This window comes from Nomascus leucogenys, chromosome X (assembly GCF_006542625.1).
Source record: "Nomascus leucogenys isolate Asia chromosome X, Asia_NLE_v1, whole genome shotgun sequence".
Classification (NCBI taxonomy): domain Eukaryota; kingdom Metazoa; phylum Chordata; class Mammalia; order Primates; family Hylobatidae; genus Nomascus; species Nomascus leucogenys.
The window spans coordinates 94,947,383-94,970,643 of record NC_044406.1 but is presented as its reverse complement, the minus strand read 5'-3'; the positions used below and the strand labels follow the sequence as shown (position 1 = coordinate 94,970,643).

Genomic DNA, 23,261 nt, shown 5'->3' with positions numbered 1-23,261 from the left:
CAACTCCTCCATTTGAATATCTTATACACATCTCAAAACCAGAATTCCTGCTGCTTCCCAAGCCAGCTTCTCCAACAGCTTTCTCCATCTGAATAAATGGCAATTGCATCCTTCTAGTTGCCTGGTACAGAAACTTTGGAGTCATTCTTGACTTCTCCCTTTCAGTCACATCCCACATCCAATCTATCAGCAAATCCTAGCAGCTCTACCTTTAAAACATACCTAGAATTATTTTACTTCTGTCAGACTCTATAACTGCCTCTCTGTTCTAAACATCCATCATCCTGCTGAACTACCACAACAGCCTCCTAGGTGGCCTTTCTGCTTCTGTGCTTTCCCCACTGCAGTTCACATGGCAGCTTGAGTAATCCCCCTTAAAAAGTAAATCGACTGGTGTCACTCATATGTTCCAAGCCATTCAGTGGATCTCCAGGGGCAAAGCTTTTACATTGGTCTATGAAATCTTCTATGATCTGGCTCTTGCTCCAACTCTGGCTTTATCATGTATCCCATCCCCCTATTCACTGAACTCCAGGATTCTGGCTTCCTTGCTGTAGCCAAAACATCAAGCATATTCTCTCATTTACTGCCTTTGCACTTGCTGTTCCCTTTGCCTAGAATACTCTTTCCTCAGCTATTCACATAACTCATTCCTTCGTCTTCTATAGCAGTGTTTCTCAAACATTATGTGCATCAGAATCACCTGAAGGGCTTGTTAAAACATAGATTTCTGAGCCCCACCCTAAAGTTTATGATTCAGTGGATTGTGGAGGAGACAAGAATTTGCAACTCCCAGGACTGATGATTCTGGGCCAAGGACTGTGCTTTGAAAAACACTGTTTTCTGCTCAGAAGTCCCCTTACAAGCAAGGCCGTCTCTGACTTCCTTATATAAAATAACAACCTAACCCCAAAACTTTCTACCCTCTTACCCAATTTAGTTTCCTCCATAATACAGATCAACTGACAAATATGTATGTAATATTCATTTACTGTTGGTCTTCCCTGTAAATTTTAAACATCATGAAAACAAGGACTTGGTTTCACTTATGGCTGTATGATACTGCCACTATCACCCATCTCTAACACAGTGCCTAGCACATAGTAGGCACTTAATAAATATTTGTTGAATGAACGGTGAGAATAAAATTATACACAGCCAGTCTTCTGTGACCTAAGCTTCTGGAGAAAATTGCTCACACAGATAACTGGCCTTTGCAATCCAATCACTTCAGCTAAGCCTCTGTTACTTCCTATCTTGCTTCCTGGGTTACCTTTTGCATCATTGTCATCCTTGCCAACCCCCATGCAAGAAAGCACTGGTGATGCCTAGAAAAGCCTATTGGTTGGTGGTGGAGGCACTGTGATGTAACTCTTTATTTCAGGAGACCCAGTGATGCTGATCTCTAACACTTGTAACTCAATTGTTCTGAGAGCAATTATTTCACAGCCCTTCACTGAATATCTGCTGTGACAGGGCTGCAGAGAAGCATAAGACATGGTCCTGATCCCAGTCTGATGGCAGAATCAAGTTGAGTAAAATACTGCAAAACTCCATCAGCAAAGAGAAGAGAGTAAGAACTGCTCCTGAAATTGCCGAGAGGGAGGCAGAGTATAAGGGTGTCCTCACCAAAAAGATGGTTGAGCTTGGTTTAACAGAATGAATAGAAGTTTTGTTTGTGGTAAAGGGAGTAGGAAAACATTTTAGACATAGGAACCAGCATCAGCAAAAGGATAGATGTGTGGAGTAGAGATTATATTTAAAATATTTAGCAAATTTAGGGTTATGGCTTAGCAAATCCTAACCTTTAACCCTAATTGCTAAATATTTTTAGCATTTAAAAATAATTTTGGAGGCCGATGTGGGAGGATCACTTCAGGCCAGGAGTTCGAGACCAGCCTGGCCAACATGGTGAAACCCCGTCTCTACTAAAAATACAAAAATTAGCTGGGTGTGGTGGCAGGTGCCTGTAATCCCAGCTACTCAGAAGGCTGAGGTGGAGAATGGCTTGAATCTGGGAGGCAGAGGCTGCAGTGAGCCCAGGTCGCACCACTCTACTCCAGCCTGGGTGACAGAGTGAGACTCCATCTCAAAAAAAAGTTAAGTGAGTGCAGTGATTCTCTGAAATGAGAAATAACTCATGGTGGTGATCTGGGGGAAAAAAAGTACAATCTTCCCTTTATTTACTAGGCATTTTTATTCAGTAACAATAAAACCATGAAAAATTCATTTCAATGTATAAAATGTGATTATGTTCTTGATTCAGATAATTACATATACAGACATCAACAAATCCAAATGGACATCCTGACCAAGCAAAGTGAACATCAGCTATAGACAAACTGGCATGATCATACCAGTGCACAGCACTTGATAAGGAGCTCCAGAGAGAGACCAGAATGCTGCAAAAAATGCTGAGTAGTCTAATAGAGCTAATGTTAATATAATAATAATAGCTGACACTTAGGGCATACTATGAGCCAGGTACTATGTTTTGCATGCTTAATCTTATTGAGTCCTCCAATCAAACTCTATACAGTAGATACTGTCGCCATCCTCATTTTACAGACAGGAAAATTGGGTTACAGAGAGATAAAGTCACTTGCCTAAGTTCATCCAACTCGGAAATATTAGAGCTGGGATTTAAACCTGTACAGACTGACTCCAGAACTTATATTCCTAATTAAGGGATACTGCCTCAGATATTGGCTAGAACATGGTTTTGCCCCTTAACACTGTGGTTTTATACAAAGGAGTAAAATAAATTGACTTTTCCCTTATAAACGTTATGGTCTGGATGAGGAAACAAGACTCTCAGCTCTGCAACCTTAGGCACATTGCGAAGACTCTCCCGTAACAACATGAGACACTTACCCAGTGAATGGGACTTAGTGAGTATTGTTGTGGTTCACCGAAGCTGAAGTGGTCATGGAAAATATAGAACTTGAGTTTGGCCTTGAGAGGTATGGAACAGTAGGAAGAATATTGCATTACGTTCAGAAGTGTTAGAATCCACTTGTTAACAGCGTGACCCAAGCCAAAATAATCTTCTTCAGTGTTATCATCTGTAAAATGGGTGATTTGGATTAGACCAATACTTCTTAACAAAAGTACACCCCAGGAGGTATTTTGGAACTTGTGAGGCCATTTGTGATTGTCAAAATGATCAGGGAGTCAGGGACACTTACTATGTGGCTGCCAGGAATGATAGGTGTTCTGAATACTATGCATCCTGAAGGATAGAGAAGACCTCTGGATATTCAGGGAGATGAAAACTCTGTTTATAATTATTTAAGTCTAGAACATAACCACATTTTACATATTGAAATGAAGTTTTTCATGGTTTTCTTGTTACAAATAAAACTGCCCAGTAAATAAAGGGAAGATTGTACTTCCCGCCCCCCACCCACAATCATCACCATGAGTTCTTCATCATTTGAGAGAATCACTGCACTTACTAATAGCAACTGCATTCATGATACTTGAATCATCAATACTACATCCCAGTGTCATTCTGTGTCAGCAGCCTGTTACATTCATAATAATTCTCTATAGAGCTGTTGGCCTCTGACTACCACTTCATGACATCTTCTAATATAGCCATGTATGAGCTTTTATATATTGAAATACATATCTTTTTATTATAAATGACTTTTCTTTTTTTTTTCTTTGCAATACAGTTAGGAGACAATATGTGCTTTTAAAATTTTTGCTTAATTAGGAGATATACCTAATGCTAAATGATGAGTTAATGGGTGCAGCACACCAACATGGCACATGTATACATATGTAACAAACCTGCACGTTGTGCACATGTACCCTAAAACTTAAAGTATAGTAATAATAAAATTAAAAAAATTTTTTGCTTACATTTTTATTATAACATTTCTATGAATTTATTTTTAGGAAAGCAAGGGAGAGTAATAATTATAATAAAAATAATAAGGTACTGCTCGGATAGAGTTAAGAACCACTGTATTAGATTATCTCCCAAAGCCTTTCCAGTTTTAATTTTCTTGGGTATAAGATGGGTTTGATCTTGAGAGAAAAGGGAGAGCATTCCAAGGTGGAAATGACACCAGCCACATGGCCTGGTCAAGCAGGGGGTGGAGTGTCCTCAGACAAGCCAGGATAAGGCAGAGGCTTCTCAGGTCTAGTCTGGTCATGTTCCCTGGAAGCCTGCCTTCACTCCTCCCACCTCACTGTAATTGAAGACTCCTGGGGAAACTGCCAGGGCTGGCATTACAGGAAATTGCCATGTGGCCAACAGGGCTTCTCTGGTTACTTTCCTCAGTGACAAAGGACAGTGATGATTTCCTGTCTGTTAGCTGAGTGTCTTTGCCTCCTTGTTCTGGCGAGTTCCTAAGAAACCTTAGCTTCTGATTCTTATGGTTTTGTTCAGCTCCTGCTATTTTTTTTTTTCCCTGTCTTATCCAGTTCCCTTGCTTCCAGCCTCTTTGCTCCATACTTGAGGGGTCTGGAAACTTTTCATCTACTATAGACCAATTTTATGGAACACTCAAACAGACATTGTTTGGAAGTAGGCCGTAGCTCCAAATAGATGCCATTTCAACTTTGGCAACACCTGTCAAGTTCTCTTCCTTGAAGGGGATGACTTTTATCACTTAATATAATGTATTATTTTGTATTCTTATTAATTATATGTGCTTGTTGAAGACTGCTTAGAAAACACAGAAATGTATGGAGAAGGAAATACAAATTATCCATAGTACCAAGAAATATAGTACTCAACATTAGACAAGGGTGTCAGCATAGGTGAAGATAAAATTCAATACCGCTCTCTCAGTTCTCTCTTGTATTCCAGCCCCTAGCTTCCTCCTGCCAGAGTACCTCTTGATCTCACCCTTATTAAAACTTGCCTGTCCTATATTCCATAAAATGGAAGGTAAACTGGAAAGTGTGCAATAGCACTTGCCATGTCAAGGGCTTATAAGAGAGATAAAATATAATGTATAAGGAAGGTGTTTGGAATCTAAAATAGTAATATTTTGTCATAGCTTTGCCATCACTACCTTATTACCAAGGTGTTGTGATGATAAAGTGTTGTGGGAATGTCTAAAGAGATAAGAGACCATCTGAGAAATTCACAGTGCTCTCTAGGAATTAGGAAAAGGCACACAGTACACAGAGGCAAGAATGATTAAGTGTGAGGTCAGCTCATAAATATGCCTTTCTCTTTGGAAAAAACATCCAACATTAAATAAAAAAGTTGGATGGTACTAAATCCATCCCAGAGATAAAGTTCTTGTTACAGATAACAATTAGAATTTATGTTTTGCTTTTTTCCCAAGCTGGATATGGTCAGAATGGCAGTTTTTCTCATTGTTGAGTCCTTGTATTGAGGTTCTGGTAGACAAAGGACTTAGAAAACACTAAGGCTTAAGGGTTAAGGTCAAGACTTTGGAGTTATTCTGACCTGAGTTCAAATCCTACCTCCATTAATATAGTCACCAAAAATTCCTTGAGTGTCATCCATGGTTTTAGACATTGGTGATGCAGTGTCGGACAAAACAATGAAGTCCCTACGTACATGAAGCTTACATTCTAGTAGGAGTAAACAGAATGTCTAACGATGAAAAGGTAACGAAATGATGTGATTGGAAGTAACAGGAGACTCAGCAATGGCCTCTCTGAGAATGTACAATTGAACTGAGACCTGAGTGATGAAAAGAGGCCAGGATTTTTAAAAAATATCTAGGAGAAGAACATTGCAGAAAAAAGTAACAGCGAGGGCAGAGGCCCTGAGGCAGGAACAGGCTTGATGTTTTTAATGAACAGAATGAACGCCCTCCTGTGTGACTGAAGCAGAGTGAGCCAGAGAGAAAGGAGATGAGGTTGGTGAGGATCAGCACACATCAGGTCATGTGGGGGCCTTGCAGAAATTCAGCTGGCAATCATCACCATCAATCAGAGGAGAGGGAAAAATGAAGTTAGAGAGCTTGGGGGTACTGTAAAATACCAACTGAGGAATTTGGATCTGACTAACTGGGCATGGGAGTGCCACTGTAAGGTTTGAATGGTGTGCTGAAATGGAGTTTGAGGAGAACAATTCTGAGAGCAGAGTACAAGGTAGCCATTTTCATTTGTCACTACATATCTATCACTTGAATTTCCCTCAAGTTATCTGCTACAGCTACTTCTTTACCAATGAGTGCAAATCCGTAAGTCACTGGACACCTGTTTTCACAGGAATATGTCTACAGTCTATTTCCAGCCCCCAAGTAAAGATATTCTGTTGTATATTGTGCCTGGAATTTCTACCAGTGAGGAGGTGTCTAAAGCAAAGTTCCCAAACCGGCTATTTATTTGATGAGGTATAGACCTGACCTAAAAGGATGCTAGCTTAAGATTAGTTTTTATTTCATTTGGCTACTGACAACATCAGATAAGATCATTAAGCCGCAATAGATTTACTTGGTAAAGCAGCTAAGAGTTAGGTTTGCTGGGACAACATTGCTTCTTGGTTCACATGGTTTATTAACTTTTTCCTTTTTTTAATAGGGTGAGAAGTCTTATGGAAAGCCATGTGGGGGCCAAGACTGCAGTGGGAGCTGTCAGTGTTTTCCTGAGAAAGGAGCGAGAGTAAGTTGCTTATTTCATTGTTGAAAGACAAATAGTTGCATGGGAGCTGTTATCTCTTTCCTTTAGAAATAAACTGCTTAGAATTTACTCTTATGACCTCATGGAACAAGCAAAGTGATGAAGACCAGCTGGAAGGAGCTTTGCTAACTAATGATAGTCAGAGTTAGATTGGTCAAAGTCTCTGAGGTACCAAGAAGAGGTTTCCTTCATTCACTTAATGCCAAGGTTTCCTCAGAGTTTCATCTGGTATTTTTCCAAAAGCCAATTAAGTTGTAGAGAGCCAGATTGTGACAATGTTTGTAGATAAGTGTACATTTTCATAGCTCACTTGATTCTTCCCTCCCAGTCTGGGGAACAGGTGTTCCAATTGTTATCTACAGACTGTGGATGTGACTCGTCCAAAATCACCCTGCTTGTTAGTGATAGACTCAAGAGAACAGGTTAGCCATAAAGTCCAGAAATATAGGTGATGATACATAAAGAATGGTTTATAGGTATTAAATTACAACATAGGATACGTTTTAAAATGTAACACAGTCCATGTATTGTCCCTCAGCAATGCACAGTTCAAATTGTTGTGCAAATTGCAATGAACTCAGTGCATTGACACAGCATTTCTATCAATCCCTGAATATGCATAGCCCCTAGATATTTGTATCTATGATTTTCACTGAAATAAATGCATTTTTATTATAACCCAGGAAAAGTGTTGAAAGGGGTTCAATCTGAAAAAAAAAATTAGACACATACACAGGTTGAGCATCCCTAATTCAAAAATCTGAAATCTGAAATGTTTCAAAATCCAAGATTTCCTGAGTACTGATGTGACACTCAGAGGAAATGCTCATTGGAGCATTTTGGATTTTGGATTTTTGGACTAGGGATGCTCCGTGTGTGTGTGTGTGTGTGTGTGTGTGTGTGTGTGTGTTTCCAGGATTAATGGCCATCCTACAGAGTTCAGAACTTCCCATTTCTAGCATTGTGAATACACTCTCATCACACTCAAAGAAGCCTAAGGGCTTATACTGTCAAAATAAGGTAGTGGTATAAATAGGTCAACCAAACTTTCAAACCCATAGCCAAACAGGGAACACAGTGACCATTCCACCTTCTCTTTCATTATCTTACATTTGGGGTAAAGTAAAATGTCAAACTATGCCAGAATTTGAAGGAAGAGAATAAAAATCCATCTTCTCATCAAAGGGGACTAGACCTATTCTATATTAAAGACATGGACTTAGAGAATCGTAAAATATGAGAAAGGGAAAGTATCTTAGTAAGCTTCACATCTTATTTGTTGATTGTACAGAGGAAACAGACTCAGAAGGAAAATTACTTCCTGGGATCACATAGCAAAGTGATGACAGATTCCAGGCCTTTATCTGGGTCCTTTGATTTCTCATCTATTTACGTCACCAGCTTATCTACTGCTGCCTCTCACGGAAGACATGTTCACTGTAACCACCAAGACCCATGCCCTCACCTCTGAAACATTCTAGAAAAAAATTTCACAATAAATATATGAACACATTCTTGAATAACACGCAAGCAGTATAGACAAAGCAAAAATCTCCCTTGATGCTCTCTCAGTGCCATTATTGTCTTTCTTATCTTTTTCTATACATAATCAGAGATGTGTACACGTATGTCCAAAAATAGTCTCATTATCTGATTTTCTTTTCCAAAATAGAATTCTAAGTGTATATTCTGGGCCCTTTTTGTAAACTTAACGTGTCCTTAAGATCTTTTTCTCTACCCCGTAGTTTAATTCAGCCACCCTTTTGACGGCTACTTAGGTTGTTTCTAAATTTTTGCTATTTGTAAAATGGCAGAGCTACAGTGAAAATCTTTGAGCAGGCGTCCTTGTGTTCAAGCGTAGATACTAGCTCAAGCATAGATACATCTCTAGCATAGATACTAAGGATCATAATTACCTGGTAGAAGGGTAATAGACATTTTTAACCTTCAAAGCCACTGACAAATTAGGCTACAAAGTATTCTCCAATTTATATTCCCATCAGCATTGCACAAAAATGCCCATCTTTCTACACCCTTGCCAACACTTGATATTTTTGCTAATACAATGAGTGAAAATCATCCTAATTCCCTGAGTTTAAATGTCTTTTCACATATTACCTGGAAATTCATATTTCTTCTGTGAATTTCCCGGACATATTCTCTGGCCACTTTCCTAACTGATGATTCTTATTGACTTACTTTACCTCTGCAAAGATACAGCAAATAAAAATGACCCAAATCTATGCAAGTGAGATTTGAGGTTTGACAGAAAGGGACATTTCCCAATGGATTGTGGCAAGGTGAGAAGCAGTTAGACACAACAACCAGGAAACTGAGAAGCTCTGGGCTGTTTGTTGGGTTGGGGAGCCTTTAAAAGTAGAAAATCTTATGTATCTGATCGGAGGTCAGTCCTACACCAGGCAAACATGCCTACAGTGACCTCATTGTTAAACCCCTGGCTAAGATTTTCATCTCTGGAAATGGAAGGCAGTAGATTTATTTCATGAGGGGCCCTCATTTAGGTTTCAAACATCTGGAGCCTTAGTCTGGCTTCTCTTTTGAAAACATCTGAGTGGCTGAGGGGATGGGGGATGGAGGAAATTAGAATATCACTGCACAGATTTTTCCCCCAATATTTAAAAGACACAGACTCCACACTGTCAAATATGTTCCTAAAAATGTATTTGCAAAGTCTAAAGTTTCGAAGAATGTTTGTCAAAGTTACTGAACCAGACCAAGCCATATTTCATGAGTCAAGAGCAGGAATGTCCTATTTCCCAAATAGATAAGACCGACGCTCATGCAGAAAACTGAACGTGGATGCTTGAAGCACCACCAGGTCCTGTTTAGTCATCCTCCCTTTCCTCCTACCTTCCCAGGGCCAAGCAGAATTGTTTAAACTGGCCCCAGCACTATTGACCCTGCAGGACAGCCCCTCAGTACCCCTTGTGTGCAGATGTCAGAAAGATTTGGGACTGTTTTCCTTAGCTGAGCAGAGGGCCCCATTTATATTTCAAGCTGTTCCTCTTGAGGTGGGAGGGGAATGGAACATTGGGTCACCCAGAAATATGCTGCAGCCCTTGGCAGGCCTGCCCCCTGCCTTGGGGAAACATCAAGTGCATAGCTTGCTGGGCAGTGTGTACTTTTCCTTTGCCAAAGTCCTCTTGAACTGACTAGGACATTTACACAACACCTAGCACTCCTGCAAAACTGCAATCCAACCCTTTTTGGCTGAAGCTATCTCAAACTGATTTCTCAAAGGTATGCCCTGTTTGGTAAAAGTCCCTACCTAATGTTGGTGCACTGCTTTGCAGTTTCCAAAACATCTTCTTTCAGGGGCTGTAATCCTGTATGTATGCAACAAATAAAGAAACTGGTAAGTGACTTGCCCAAGGTCACCAGCCTGCTAGTAGCTAAACCTTATTTAGCCAACTTTAAGAGAATGGCAGTCTTTAAAAATGACCTGCCTCATAGTGTTAAATAAAGGCGTTTTCCCCCAGATGTTCAGATTTGAACCTAATATATGACTTTCACTTTTCTTTCTTAGGAGTAGGTGTTATTATCTGGAAGAACTATTCTTTCGGGTTGTTCTCTTCCCTGGTATTTTTTCCCCTGCCATTTGATCAAACAAAACATTTTAGGCTGACATTTCCAACACTTCTCTTTTTTTCCCTACTAGATCTGAAAGCTATCTCTGCATTATACTCCATCAGTGTGTGTTTGTCTGAAGTCGGGGTTGGGAGGAGGGGGCAGTTTGTTTTCTTCTGAGCCTAGTATTCCTTAATACTCTTTTAGAGTTTTCCCTGTTTTAACATTGTTCTGGTGTTTATCTAAAACATAGTGACCCCCTAATTATCCATGCCATCTAAAGAAGCATTATCACAGATAATCCAAAACCATGGGGAATGCTTGGATTGCCCTCTAGGTAAAGGCTGTTTGTCCCCCATTTTATGACCTTGGACTTTATGCCTAGCTTGAGAGTTTATGAAGTTAGCCTGAGTTTCATGAGAAACTGAGCCCAGGTTTCTTAATTCCTTATCTCCTGCCTGCATCCTGCTGTTCCACTGCCCCAAATGTGTTTCCCATGAATTCCAGAACCTAGATGCATTAATAACCAGTCCTTCAATTTATTCTCCTCCTGCAAACATCTGGCATTCCCTGTGTCAGCTGACTGGTGCCATGGCTACCAAGAAGCCTTTCCATTTTCTCCTGAATTAGGAAATTGCAATGTACATCTTTCCTCCTGCCTGTGTATCCCCTCATGCCCCTCTCCTTACTAGCCACTACAACACACACCAATGTCTTTGTCCTCTACTGCTCCAACATGAAAGCTCATATTGCATATCACCTCCTTGGGTGGCCAGGACTTGCTCCAGCTGCCTGCACTTAAGTTTTGTGCCTTATTTCATGACAAATATTTGCCCTCTCACTCCTCAGACATCTGTGGACTGGCCCTATTGCTGACACTAATCACTACTAACTTACTTGTTGCCAAATCCAATGGATATTTTTCATTCCTTATCTTCCTTGATGGCCCTGCTATATAAGACACCTCCTTCTCTCCTGAAACTTTCTGTTCCCTTGAATGTTATGCTATCCTTTCCTAGTTCTTTTCCTACTGTGATTGGGATACCCAGCATTCTGTCCTCATCCCCCTTTTCTTCTCAGTGTAGGCCTCTCCCAGGGTGGTTTTATACACTCCAGGGATTTCAGCCACCATCCATACAATGATAAATATTAAATCTCTAGCTCTAGTTCAGATCTTTCTTCTTAGTTTCAGATTGGCATTGTCAATTTCTTGCTGGATATCGCTGCTTGGATTTCACTGGCACCATAAACATGTCTATACAGAACTCCATTACCAACCCCCACCAGATGTACTCCTTCCTAAATTCTATCCATGTCTTCCCTATCCAACAAATGGCATCAACAAGCACTGAGCTGCTCAAGCCAGAAAACTGGGAGTCATGCTTGTCTTCTCTTTCCTTTCCCTACTACCTCCAATCCATGATTAAGTCCTGTCCATTTGTCTTCTGAAATTGAGCTTGAATACATACACTTCTCTCCATACCCATTTCTCCAATCCAGGCTCGTATAATTTCTTGCCAGAATTACCTCAATAACCTCGAGACTGATCTCTCAGCCTCTAATCTCACTCTCCCCCATCAATTTGTCACTGTCCTGCCATAATCTTTCCAAACACAAATATGTGTCATGAAACTCTTGCTTAAAGTCATTCAATGGCTCCCCCATGGACTTCACAATAAAATGCTAACTCTAGAAAACCTCTAAAGTCCTTCATTACCTGGCCCTGGACTACCTCTCCAATATTATCTCTCATTATCAGGAACCCTCCTCACTTCAGAAAACAAAACAAGTATTTTCAAAAAACATATGAGTTCACTGAACTATTTATAGTTCTCAGAGCTACTGTGTTGTTTAATGTACTGCAGGTTTTATACTTGCCACCCCTTCTACATATACTAGTCTTCCACTAGCTCTGCCCTTTCTCTGTTGACTTGCTTCTATTTTTCCATCCTTTAAAACTGAGCACAGATTTCACCTCTTTGGGAAGATTTCCACAATCTGCCAGGCTGGGGTTATCTACTCTTACCATCATTTCTCTTCACTTGTCTGCTCTCCACTATCTTAAGAACAACTAAAGGGCAGAGACAGTGTTCTTAGACTCTGCAGAGTCTGTAGGCACTACACACACTGTCTCATGAAAGACTGACCAACTGACCAAGCAATTTTGCATAGGTGTGGTTCTAGCCCTACTCTCCACATCCAGGATTAGCTGTTAGGATGCTGTGAAGTTGATAGGAAGTCTCCTGTTGAGGGAGTAATCCCTGCTGCTGAAAGAAGGCAGAGAGCCGGGGCAGTCATTTTCACATCTTCTTTAGCTCCTGTTAGCTGCAAGGACCACACATCTGATTTCGATAGTTTTCTCTGGGATTCTGCTTTCCTTAACTCCTCTGAGTTTTTGACCTGGCCTCTTCTTTTGCTTGATTGCTTCTTACTCTATACCTAACAATGCAAGGGACTTGGCAAAGTGCTTATCTTTTACTTCCAGCAATTCATTCTTTCTCTAAGATGAGAACATTAATGAATAATTGTGAGTCAAAGGTAATCCCTAACTTTCTTTGTGACATTGTTTCCACCCTCCTCTCCACCAAACCTTTCATTAAAAACCTCTTAACCTTTTGCAAAGTTGATGGTCTTGTTCCTCTTCCTTGTGGGAGGGGCGAAGTAACTTCTGAGCAGAGAAGTAGCCACTAGGTGGCAGTAAGGGAGGGGGTAGAAAATCAGGGGTCTTTGTATATTTACATATGGTTCTTTCGGTTCAGGATAATTAATGATAGTGTTAAAACGTGTGTCTCTGCACTGAATCAAGATGGAATCATAGCCCTGCAGATGTTCGTGGTTATCTTAATCATTTATTTGATTGTATTGTGACATTATAGGATCTACGGAATATATTATATGTACTAGTGAGGGAGGCTTCTGCTAGAGAAGAGCCAAGGAGCTGGAGAAGGAGATAGATAAATACACAGCTGTGGAGACAAAAACACTGCTTTAACTATCCAGAGACCTAAGTGTCATGCGTGAGCTTTGCCAACTGGATGACTTTGGTTTGGTGCTTTCCCCTCGCAAGTTCTCAGTTTTCCCATAGGTAGGATGAGAGATTTGGGATGTGTGATGTCAAAGGACCTGCAAGCTCTGACAATCTAAGTCAGACACTACATTACTGTACCCTGATGGTTCCTTGCCCCTAGAGTGCATTATCATGCTTTCTAGTATTGAAGTGAGATATGGAAGGTGATGTTTGACAGTGTCCTATCCTCTGAATGGTGTCTTGGCAGCTGCCTCAGATATAACTCATTTGCTGTGGCTTCTTTACTGCTGCTGCTTCTAGATGCTCCTGACAGCTGAAATTGTGCTTCTGCAGGGATGTGCAGCACTCCCCTTCCTTGGTCATCTGGATGGTGTGATTTGAAGAGTCACAGGAATTTCTCTTCACGAAAACCCGACAAAATCTTCCCTGCCTTGCCTAGGAATCATTCTGCTTACCATTCTAGCTTTAGAAACTCACTCTTTAAATGAAGCATTGCCCTGTCCTTGCATTGCTTGAATAAATCTCATGTGCCTCTCTGATGAGAGGAGCCATGCTCACTCTGCATATCTATGTGCACAAATCACAAATTTTGGGGGACCACTCAGTTTTCCTTTTGCTGTCCCTGCTAAGTCATCTGAGAGAGACATCAGATATTAAGACATGGGTGAGCATCTTGCAGGTCAACAAGCGACATATTATCTCCTCCTAGTCTACCCCCTCCTTCAGTTGCCAGATGTGTGCCCCTTTTTGCTTCTTGTTCTTCCTTTCCTCCCTAGTCTGTAACTTCCCCTTTTCTCCCTCAAGACTTCCTTCCCTCTTGCTCCATTTCTAGCTTTCCATCCCTCATTCCTGGTTTCTCCACCATGGCCTCCTCCTCACCTACTTTCTCCCCTCTGCCTTCAGTTGCCTGGGATTGCTTCCTGTGTCACTTATCTTTGACTCCAGTTTCTATTTTTTGTCATTTATCAGCACACATGAAAACTGCAGCAGCAGGATAGCAGGGAGGAGTTGCTGCAATGAACTTTATAGAGGCATCCCACTTATCCGAAGATTCTTAATCTCAGAGCCTGAATAAGTGGTCTGCAAATTGGGGAGTGGAGGGGGGAGGGCATGCAGGTCAATCTGTTGGGTATAGAAGAAAATATGAACATTTCTATTTACATTTAATTTGACAGACACTAGAAAGAAATTAAGATTTAGGATTAAAACATTTATGTAAAGTGTTTAAAGCTGTGTGGTTCACTAAATGCTATGTATTAGACTATTACTATTACTATTACTATTATATGTAATATGTGTATTTTCACTCGCGTCCTCATCAGGTGAATTGGCTTTCTTCGGCTTTCCTGTTGCACATCTCTTTAAGGTATCCTGAGGGAAGAGCTCCACAAGATGGAGGGGTGTCCTTGGGGCCCTTACTTTTTTCCTGAATGTATACCAGAGATATTGATGTTTCGTTGGACCTAGTTACGTAGATTTATGGATATTATCTAACTACATTTAACCCTCACAAAATGGATAAGCAGCTTAAGAAGATTCCTGCAAATAGACCGTGTGTTGGAGATAATACTAGTAATGTAAGCACATGAAAATGGCAGAGCTCACACTTCTACCCCTAGAATGTTTTTTATCAGCCTCATTATGAGGTAAAACCCATGGTAATCTAATTAAACCTGACAAGAAGTCAGCAAAAACATATTGCAAGAATAATGAAGACTATATGAAATACGGATTTATATCAATTCTCAATGATGAAAGATCTTGCCCTAAGTATATATTGTGCCTTGAGGTATTAGCCAATAATATAATAAAGCCATCACAATTAACAAGACATTTAACATGCTGTTTATTTCATCTTTGTCTCATCCTTTTACACTTTTTATTTATTGTGTGTTTCATTTTATATATATTATCATTAATACATGGGGGAGAGATTAGGACATGTGTATGATTTATATAATTGTTAATAATGTATAAATATACATGTTTTGAGGAAGCATGCTCAAAGCTTTTCTAATTGAAAAAGGGTATGCAATCAAAAGGATTTGGAGACCACTGGCCTAAACCATACTTAAAATAGATGGGAACCCACAGACAGAGGCAAAAGAACTCTGGATAAGAGAAAAATAACTGTCACAAAGTCTCTTGCTCCTTCCTTATAGCATAGTCATGCAACCAACTTTAGAGCTTCACCTTGACAATTTCACATAGAATAAAGCAATGGAGATCTCAGGAACTGGAGAAGTGAAACACCAAAGGAACTTATAAAATAATAAAATTGCAAGCCTGGAAGGTTGGATCCAGCCCTCAAGAGGTACATCGTAGGTTACAAAAGGCTTTTCTGGCATGCCTATGAATGCTCTTTCCCTCACTTTAATTATGAATGAGCTTGGAAGAAAGTTTCAGAGAGATTAAGAGACTGTCCCAAGATCTCTTGTAAGTGACATAACTGAGATTTAAATCAAGTGTTCCATTCCCCTGCATAGTGTTCTTTCCACCATGTCAAATGGCCTCTGAAACCTTTGTGGCCATAATCAGCTGAGCTCCCTGCATTATTCATTGCAGTCAGATTGTTGTGATTGGAGGAATACTTGGAGTGGAGAAAATCTGCTAGGAAGACATCCACGAGATATCAACAAATCAATTGCCCTTCATCCTCTACGCTAGTGAGTAGTAATTCCTGACTGCATGTATAGCATCCATTTATATCCCTGTCTGGGTTTTAAAATGTTTTTCTAATATCTTTCTCTTTTAAAGGTTTAAGAAATGAATTCCAAGCTTAAGGAAAGCCTGTTTTTTATATGTGATTACAAGTTTTGTGAGGAGTCATGTCAGTTTTCACAGCTCTAATGTGTGTCTGTCCCTTTATGTAGGCCACTGACTGTATGAAAGTTCACTGCAATGGAGTTAGAAACGTGTGGAGATGAAATTACCAAGTATATGTCAGGGAAGTAATTTGGTGTCTACTTTGAGAAGACTCGCATTAATGGAAGTCTTCCAAGAATGTTTAAGAAAATTAATTGCACAGCAACTCTCTAAGCTATAGTAGAAGTTGATGGAAAAATGTGCATTGCTTTGCAGAAATTCGCTTCACTGTCATCTTTTCAAAAGAGCTTTTATTTTAACAAATGAGGCACATAGCCAATTATTTAATGACCATCTTTACTTTCAGAGGTGGAAGTCCTAGACTATGTTCTGTATTTTCTTTTATCTCATTGTGTTTTGTGAGGTTCAAGCCCCCTAGAAAAACATTTAAGAAAGTACTGTGGGGGCTAAATATTGGTGCAGGCACTGTGGGGAATGCAAACATTTCATAAGTACCATACTTCTACTTAGGGCAACTACACACACACACACACACACACACACACACACACACACCAATGTTTGACTACCCATCACTGCATCTGATTAAAACTCTGAATGGTAAATCACGAAACCTCAAATGGATAGATTGGTATGGTCTGGAGTAATTAAGCAATCTCTTTTTAAAAATATTATGACAAAAAATATTTCTTTAGGAATATTAATTTGGTGAGGGTTATCCAGGGTGGATTGGAGTAAGAGACATGATAGGCAGACACTAAGCTCCCTGTTTTTAGATGAAAGTGGCATGTCCAAGATCCCCTAGCACAACAGAATGGAAACTTTGTTTTTTCTGCTGCTTAGATGCTTTCTTTCAGTGGTTTTCTCTATTCTTGAATACACACACACACACACACACACACACACACACACACAGAGACAGAGAGAGACCCAAACCAGTGATTTGATGATGTGACCTAGTCTTCACTTTAGATGAATGTATGACATTTTAATTTTTAAAAAATTAGCTGGAAAATAGTTCTAGCTCCTTTCCCTCACATTTCTCTAACTCTTTGGAAACCAGTGTCTCCATTGGTTAGTCCCTACTGATTCCACTTAAGGAGAATTCATCATAAAATCAAGTGGAATTGGCATCACTGAGATGGTCCTGTCTTGATTCCAGAGGTAGGACTATTAGATGCTTTTCTCTGTGGGATGTTAAAGCTCCTGTAATTACTGTGATGCCCAGGGAGAAAGACCAACTCAAAGGGTCCTGAAAGAGCATCTGTTTCCTACTTGACAAATTTTATTGTGGGGGTTATAAGTATAAGGCAGAGTTTGGGGAATCATGAAAGAAGGAAGTCATTGTTTCATGTAAAACAGATTTTAAAGCTTGGTCAGCAGAAAAGTCTGCAGAGTACCTTAGAATTGTGCCCTTATCCTGAATTACTGGCTGTGACCATGGCAGGCTTCTACTGTGGACTTAGCTAAGCCCTAGGCTTTGCTATGATGGCCTTTACACCTTTTATCCTCAGCCTTATAAGCTCAGTTTTACTTTTTAATTTTTGAAGACCGAAAGAAAAAATGCTCATTTCTTTGGCCCCAAGGGAGATTAATGTATATGTTTGGTTAACAAAGAAACCGTGGTCTCTGTCCTTGTACATGTCTTTGCTAGTTCAAGTAATTGTAGTGACTTTGCATTCCATTACTTCAGTTAGGTTCTGTCTCAGAGCTGACACGAGTCAGTGATTGCTACCCCCTTCACGAGTTGCTGGGGGAATGCCAATACAGCTATGAGCAAGGGAGGGAGCTGTGGAGGAACATGCTGTGGGGCCCAGAGCGGAATAAGGGGTAACCAGGGTTCAGGAGCCAGGTTTCCCCAGAGAGAGACAAAAAGAAAGCAAACAAAAGGAAGAGACAGGTCTAAACAGGCTCCCCAGACAGGGCCCCTTTGCTTTAAGAACAGAGCCGTAAACTTCACAAAGCTCAGGGAGGAAAGGAAGCCAGGGGTTAAACATGGCCTTTGAAATTCAGTTGAAGAATTATTAACTGAAAATACACAGAGAGAAAAGCCACACATATATACAGCAACATTTGCTATTCTGAAAACCCATTCAGACACTCTATGAATTCAGAAATGTGCTTAAACCTGCATATCCACATAGATACTAATATTGACCCCTCAGGAACCACAAAGGTACCACAAAGACACAGATAATAAACATAAGAAGAGGCTCAACAGCAGGAGGACACAGAGTCCCAAGATGCCTAACGTGGGTTGCTTTTGGAGGCATGTGACAGACAGTTTAGTGATTTGATGCGATCCATTATCAGAACTGGGGTCCCATTGCTCCTGTAATTGGTACCAGAGTAAGAAATTTAAACTTCTCCCTGAATTTTACTTTTTAAATCAAGTCCAAACTGAGCCAGAGCTCTGAGAGCAGAATAGAAGCCCGTCTCTCCCTCTTCCCCCTCCTTCATCAAAGGAGCAAGGAGACTTGAAGACCTCCAGGGTCCCTTGGATGGACCAGAGCCTGCAATGTGGCAAGTCCGCCTGCCCCCTCCCTGCATTTACAGTCCAATGACCCAACGCCCCCAGACCCCAGTTTAACCAGCCCCCGCAGGGCCTCCTTGACAGTTTCCCAGATTCCTGCGGGGAACCTGATCCCGCCCTGGGATCAGCACGGGCTCTTCACATCATCCCCGAGAGATACTTGCTCCTCGGGGAGCCCCGAGAACAGCACCCGTTCCCACACACAGTCATCCCTGCAGCGCTATCACCCACCCGTGGCTGGGAGGTGACCTCCCAGGGTCAGTGGCGAGGCCGCCCAGGGAGAGGGCCCGGAGGCCAGGCGGGAAACAGAGCAGAAGCGACAGAAATTCCCCCTGCCAGCCCAGGCTGCCAGGGTAGCCCTGGACACTGACCCGGCGCCCCACCACGCCAGGCCACGGCCAGAGCCAGAGCGGCCCTCGGCCCTCAGCTACGGGAGAAGGCAGTTCTGAAGAAGCAAACACGGCACAAAGACAAACGCAGCCTGGGAACTTTGCACCAGCTTCCACACTGGAAGGCCTCAAACGTCCCTTGTTCCAAACACCCCCCTCATTCCCCCCAACAAAAATATTTACCTCATGAAAAAAGGGATAGCGCTAGACTCACAGAACAGATGGCAGAGCCAGAAGGGCGATCATCTAGTCTGACCCTTTCATCTTACATATGGGGAAACAGGCCCACAGTAGAGAAGAGACTTAAACTCTGAAGAGTGGTTTTGAAAAGTCTTTCCTTGATTGTGAAAGCAAGGTGTGTGTGTGTGTGTGTGTGGTGTGTACTCACACACACAACGTGAGAGAGAGAAAAAGGTGTGGGGACGAGATGGGGTAGAAAGGAGAAGACAGGAGAGGGGAGGGAAGGGGAGGGAAGGGGAGAGAAGCAGAGGGGAGGGGAGGGACTGCATGCAAGCCTGAGCCGGGGAACTTGTGAGCAGGAACACTAACTGCAGTGCAAACAAAAACATCTTTGAGTCTAAGCTTCCCCTCACTCTAGAGACCAGATTTTCTTCCCACTTCCCAGGGGCCCACAGGGACCCAGAACAGGGTAGAGAAATTTGCCATTTGGGGAGTACAAGTAAGGGCAGTGGTTGAGAGCATGGATTTTGGAGTCAGACAGTTAATCTTTTAAGCCCTGGTTCTATCATTTACTAGATGTGTAAATGATACACATTTACCCTTTGGTTCTCAACCATATTGCCCCCCAGGGAACATTTGGCCATGTCTGGGAACATTTTTGGTTGCCACAACTGGTGGGGTGATACCGGCATCTAGTGGGTAGAAGACAGGGATGCTACTAAACATCCTACAATGCACAGGACAGCCCCTCACAACATAGAATTATCCAGCCCAACATGTCAATAGTGCTAAGGTTAAGAAACTCTGCGTTAGGTGAACGGCTTAGCTATTTTCTGAACTTCAATTTATTTGTCTGTGACTTGGGAATAATATTACCTATCTTTCAGGGTTGTTATGATAATTAAATAGGCTAATACCTATAAAGCAATTAACATAGTGCCTGGCACAAAGTAAGCACTCCATTAATTATTAGATTTTAGTATTATCAAACCCTCCCTTAACTCCACCATCTCCTATAGTTACCATCCTATTTCCCTATTCCCCTTATAGCATAATTTCTTGAAATATTTCTTTATACTCAAAATCTCCACTTTCCCAATTCTCTCTTGAACCTATTCTAATCAGGCTTTCATTGCTACCACTCCTTTCTTATAAAGGTCACAAGTGACAAACATATTGTTAATTACAATGGTAATCTCTCAGTTCTCATCTTACTTGACCTACCATCAGCATTTAAAATGCCTTTTCACTCTCTCTTTTTTGAAAAACTTTCTTTGCTTGACTTCCAGGATACTATTCCTTTGATTATTTTCCTACCTTGGTGGACAAAGCTTCACATTTCCTTTGTTCCAAGAGTAGAGGGCTTGGTCTGATTTGTTTTGTTGAATGAATGAATAAATAATATTTACTATGAAGATTAAAAGAGATAATTGTTTAAAGTGCTTAGCACACATTAAGTACTCAATAGTCATCACCACCATCACTACGACTGTTAGCATTGATGTTACTGCTATTACTATTATTCTCCCCTACTGATTATGAGCCCCTTGAAAATCAGACTAATGGTACTTTGTCTTGGTTCTCCTTTGTATAGAGCTTTATTCAATAGAACAATATATAGCCAATATCCAGAAAACAGTTTCCAATGGGCAGGATTAGCTGAAGACGGCGTGAGAGGAGAAATATGTTATAAAGAGTTTTACTGGGGTTAGAGGTGGGTGGCTAGAGGCTCAGAGGAACAGGCATGCAGAAGGAGGTCATACCCTACCCATTTTCACTCTCTGATTCAGAAATGATAGGACCACAAAAGGGAAGGAGTAGCAATTCTCACCCATTAATCATCCCAATACCTCCTTGCCCAGGTATGGAGGAGAAGTGGGCCTGTGGCCGAATATTAGCATGAACAGAGCTTATCTGTTGGGTTTGACAGAGTGAACAACATAAATTCACTTTTCTCACAGTACTGGATTAACTTAATTTTCAGTCATCTTGAGCTTTGAGTAACTTTATACACTTTCCTGGTCCTACCACCATCTTTACAAATTTGCAAGTGGCATTTATATTGCCCCGAGAATATGGTCCCTTAGGGATAGTCATTAGAAAAAGCACACAACCCAAATCTATTAGAAAACTTTTGAACACTCAAAGCATCCATTAGGTGTTGCTGATCATTCTGATAACATAATTTGGCAGCATTTTCAGTTAAAATGAGGTAATAACCAAATAGGATCTTTGAACCAAGTTTCTTTTTTCCACTAAAAACAGAATGTCTAGTTTTTTATATAATGTTCAAGCCATCAACTACCACCAACTGTGGCATTAAATGGTGGCTAGTCTCTCCCTTCTCCACTTTGCCACTCATACCAAGAAAACATTCATAATTTAGACCCTGACTTGGAAACGTTATTAAATAAAACCCATATGTTTCCAATCCCTGACCATCCATAACCCACACTCCTACTCACTTGTATTATCGCCCATATGCAATAATCAACTTGCTTTGCAGATGGGTCAGCCTATCTGTAAATTGCCAGATAGGACCTGTCCAAGTGCAGAGAAATAGTTTAGTCCGGTTTGCATAAGCAACCAAAGAAAAATGTTTGATCCACAAAACCCAAACTATTAACCTCAAAAGGAATTATGTTGATACAACTTTATTTGCAAATCAGCATTTTTTCACTTTTTTAAACAACAGTCTTATTTTTTAAGCCTTCCAGTAGGTGCTTAATAAATATGCAAGTGACATAAAGGCCACCATGATTTTCCAACTGGCTTAGCTATCGGTGGCTTTGGCAGTTCTACTATTATTTGTCAAAGATCCTTCAGTATCCATCTGGGCCCACAGAAAGCCAGAGCTCCCGAAAGAAGTGTTGATAGAGCCCAAGGGGGAAGTTGCAATTCATTCTGGAAAGGTGACCCAGCTGCCAGCATTCCCTGAGCCTCCTGTAGATGCCAAATGAGCTCCTTGTCTAGTAATCCCATCTGTGATCTAAATGTATACAGAAACTGCCCGATCATCTCCTCCTCTTGACTAATGTGCACATGGAGATGTATTTGTCCTACTAAGATACAGAGATTGCTGTCAGATCTATTAAAGATAACAATTGTCATCTTTTTAATCATCATTATTGTAAAAATGATAAGGATAACACATCATAATGAGAGAGTAATAGCTGTTGCTATCTGTATTTACTCTGTGTCAGGCATTGTGCTAGGTATTCTATATATGTCTCATGTAACTTTTTAAATGAGATATAAATATCATACCATAAAGCTCACCCCTTGAATGTGTAGAATTCAGTGCTTTTTAGTATATTCACAAGGTTCTGCAACCATCACCACTATCTAATTCCAGAACATTTCATTACCTTGTCTCGTTTAATTTTCACAGTAGCCCTGGGGAATAAATATTTATTTTAAACCCCATTTTGCAGATGAGGCAACATTTACAGAGGTTAAATGATTTGCAAAGCTCCCATAGCACATAAGTGGTGGAATTGAGAGTCAGAGACAGATCTCTCTGGACCCCAACCCGAAGCGTCTCTTTCTACCTCCCTGATGGTTCTTTATTTGTGCCATGGTCGATTTTCATTTTCATTCATAGGAACACCAAAGGGAACAATTGTAACCTTCTTGTTTTGCTCTTCTACTTCTTCCCCTTTTCTTTGTTCCTTAAGGAATTGATGGTTTTGGTGTCCCTAGCAACTGCCATCCTCCTGCCTACCTACACCACATACACACACACACACACACACACACACACACACACAAAACACAATGCCCTAACAAAATTTATTCTCAGCTAGTGACATTAGTTTGCAGTGAAGATCTTAAACACTTATAAAACCTTAATTTGTTACACTTTGTTAGACCTACTTTTGTTTAATAGTAAGTCATTATTTAGCATAGTGATAAGAAAAGAACTTAGGTACCAAGCTTGGATTTTACGTTTGGTCTGGTTTCCCCATACTAAATGTGTTACCCTGGGCAGTTGACCCCTGTAAGCCTCAGTTTCCTCAGCTGAAAATGAAAATAGTAATCCTATGTACATCACAGGGCTGCTATGAGGGCTAAATTGAATATACATGCTAAATGT

The 23,261-nt window shown here is 40.8% G+C and overlaps 1 protein-coding gene across 5 annotated transcripts in view; it reads left to right on the top strand.

Annotated features, from left to right (window-relative positions):
- Positions 1-23,261, top strand: part of COL4A6 (collagen type IV alpha 6 chain) — a 274,981-nt gene that overhangs the window by 117,584 nt on the left and 134,136 nt on the right. For all 5 annotated transcript variants that reach the window (XM_003262184.4, XM_003262183.4, XM_012499010.2 and 2 more), the window contains exon 3: positions 6,523-6,603. In XM_003262184.4, coding sequence (XP_003262232.2) covers positions 6,523-6,603 — 81 coding nt within the window. The remainder of the gene's footprint in view (positions 1-6,522; positions 6,604-23,261) is intronic.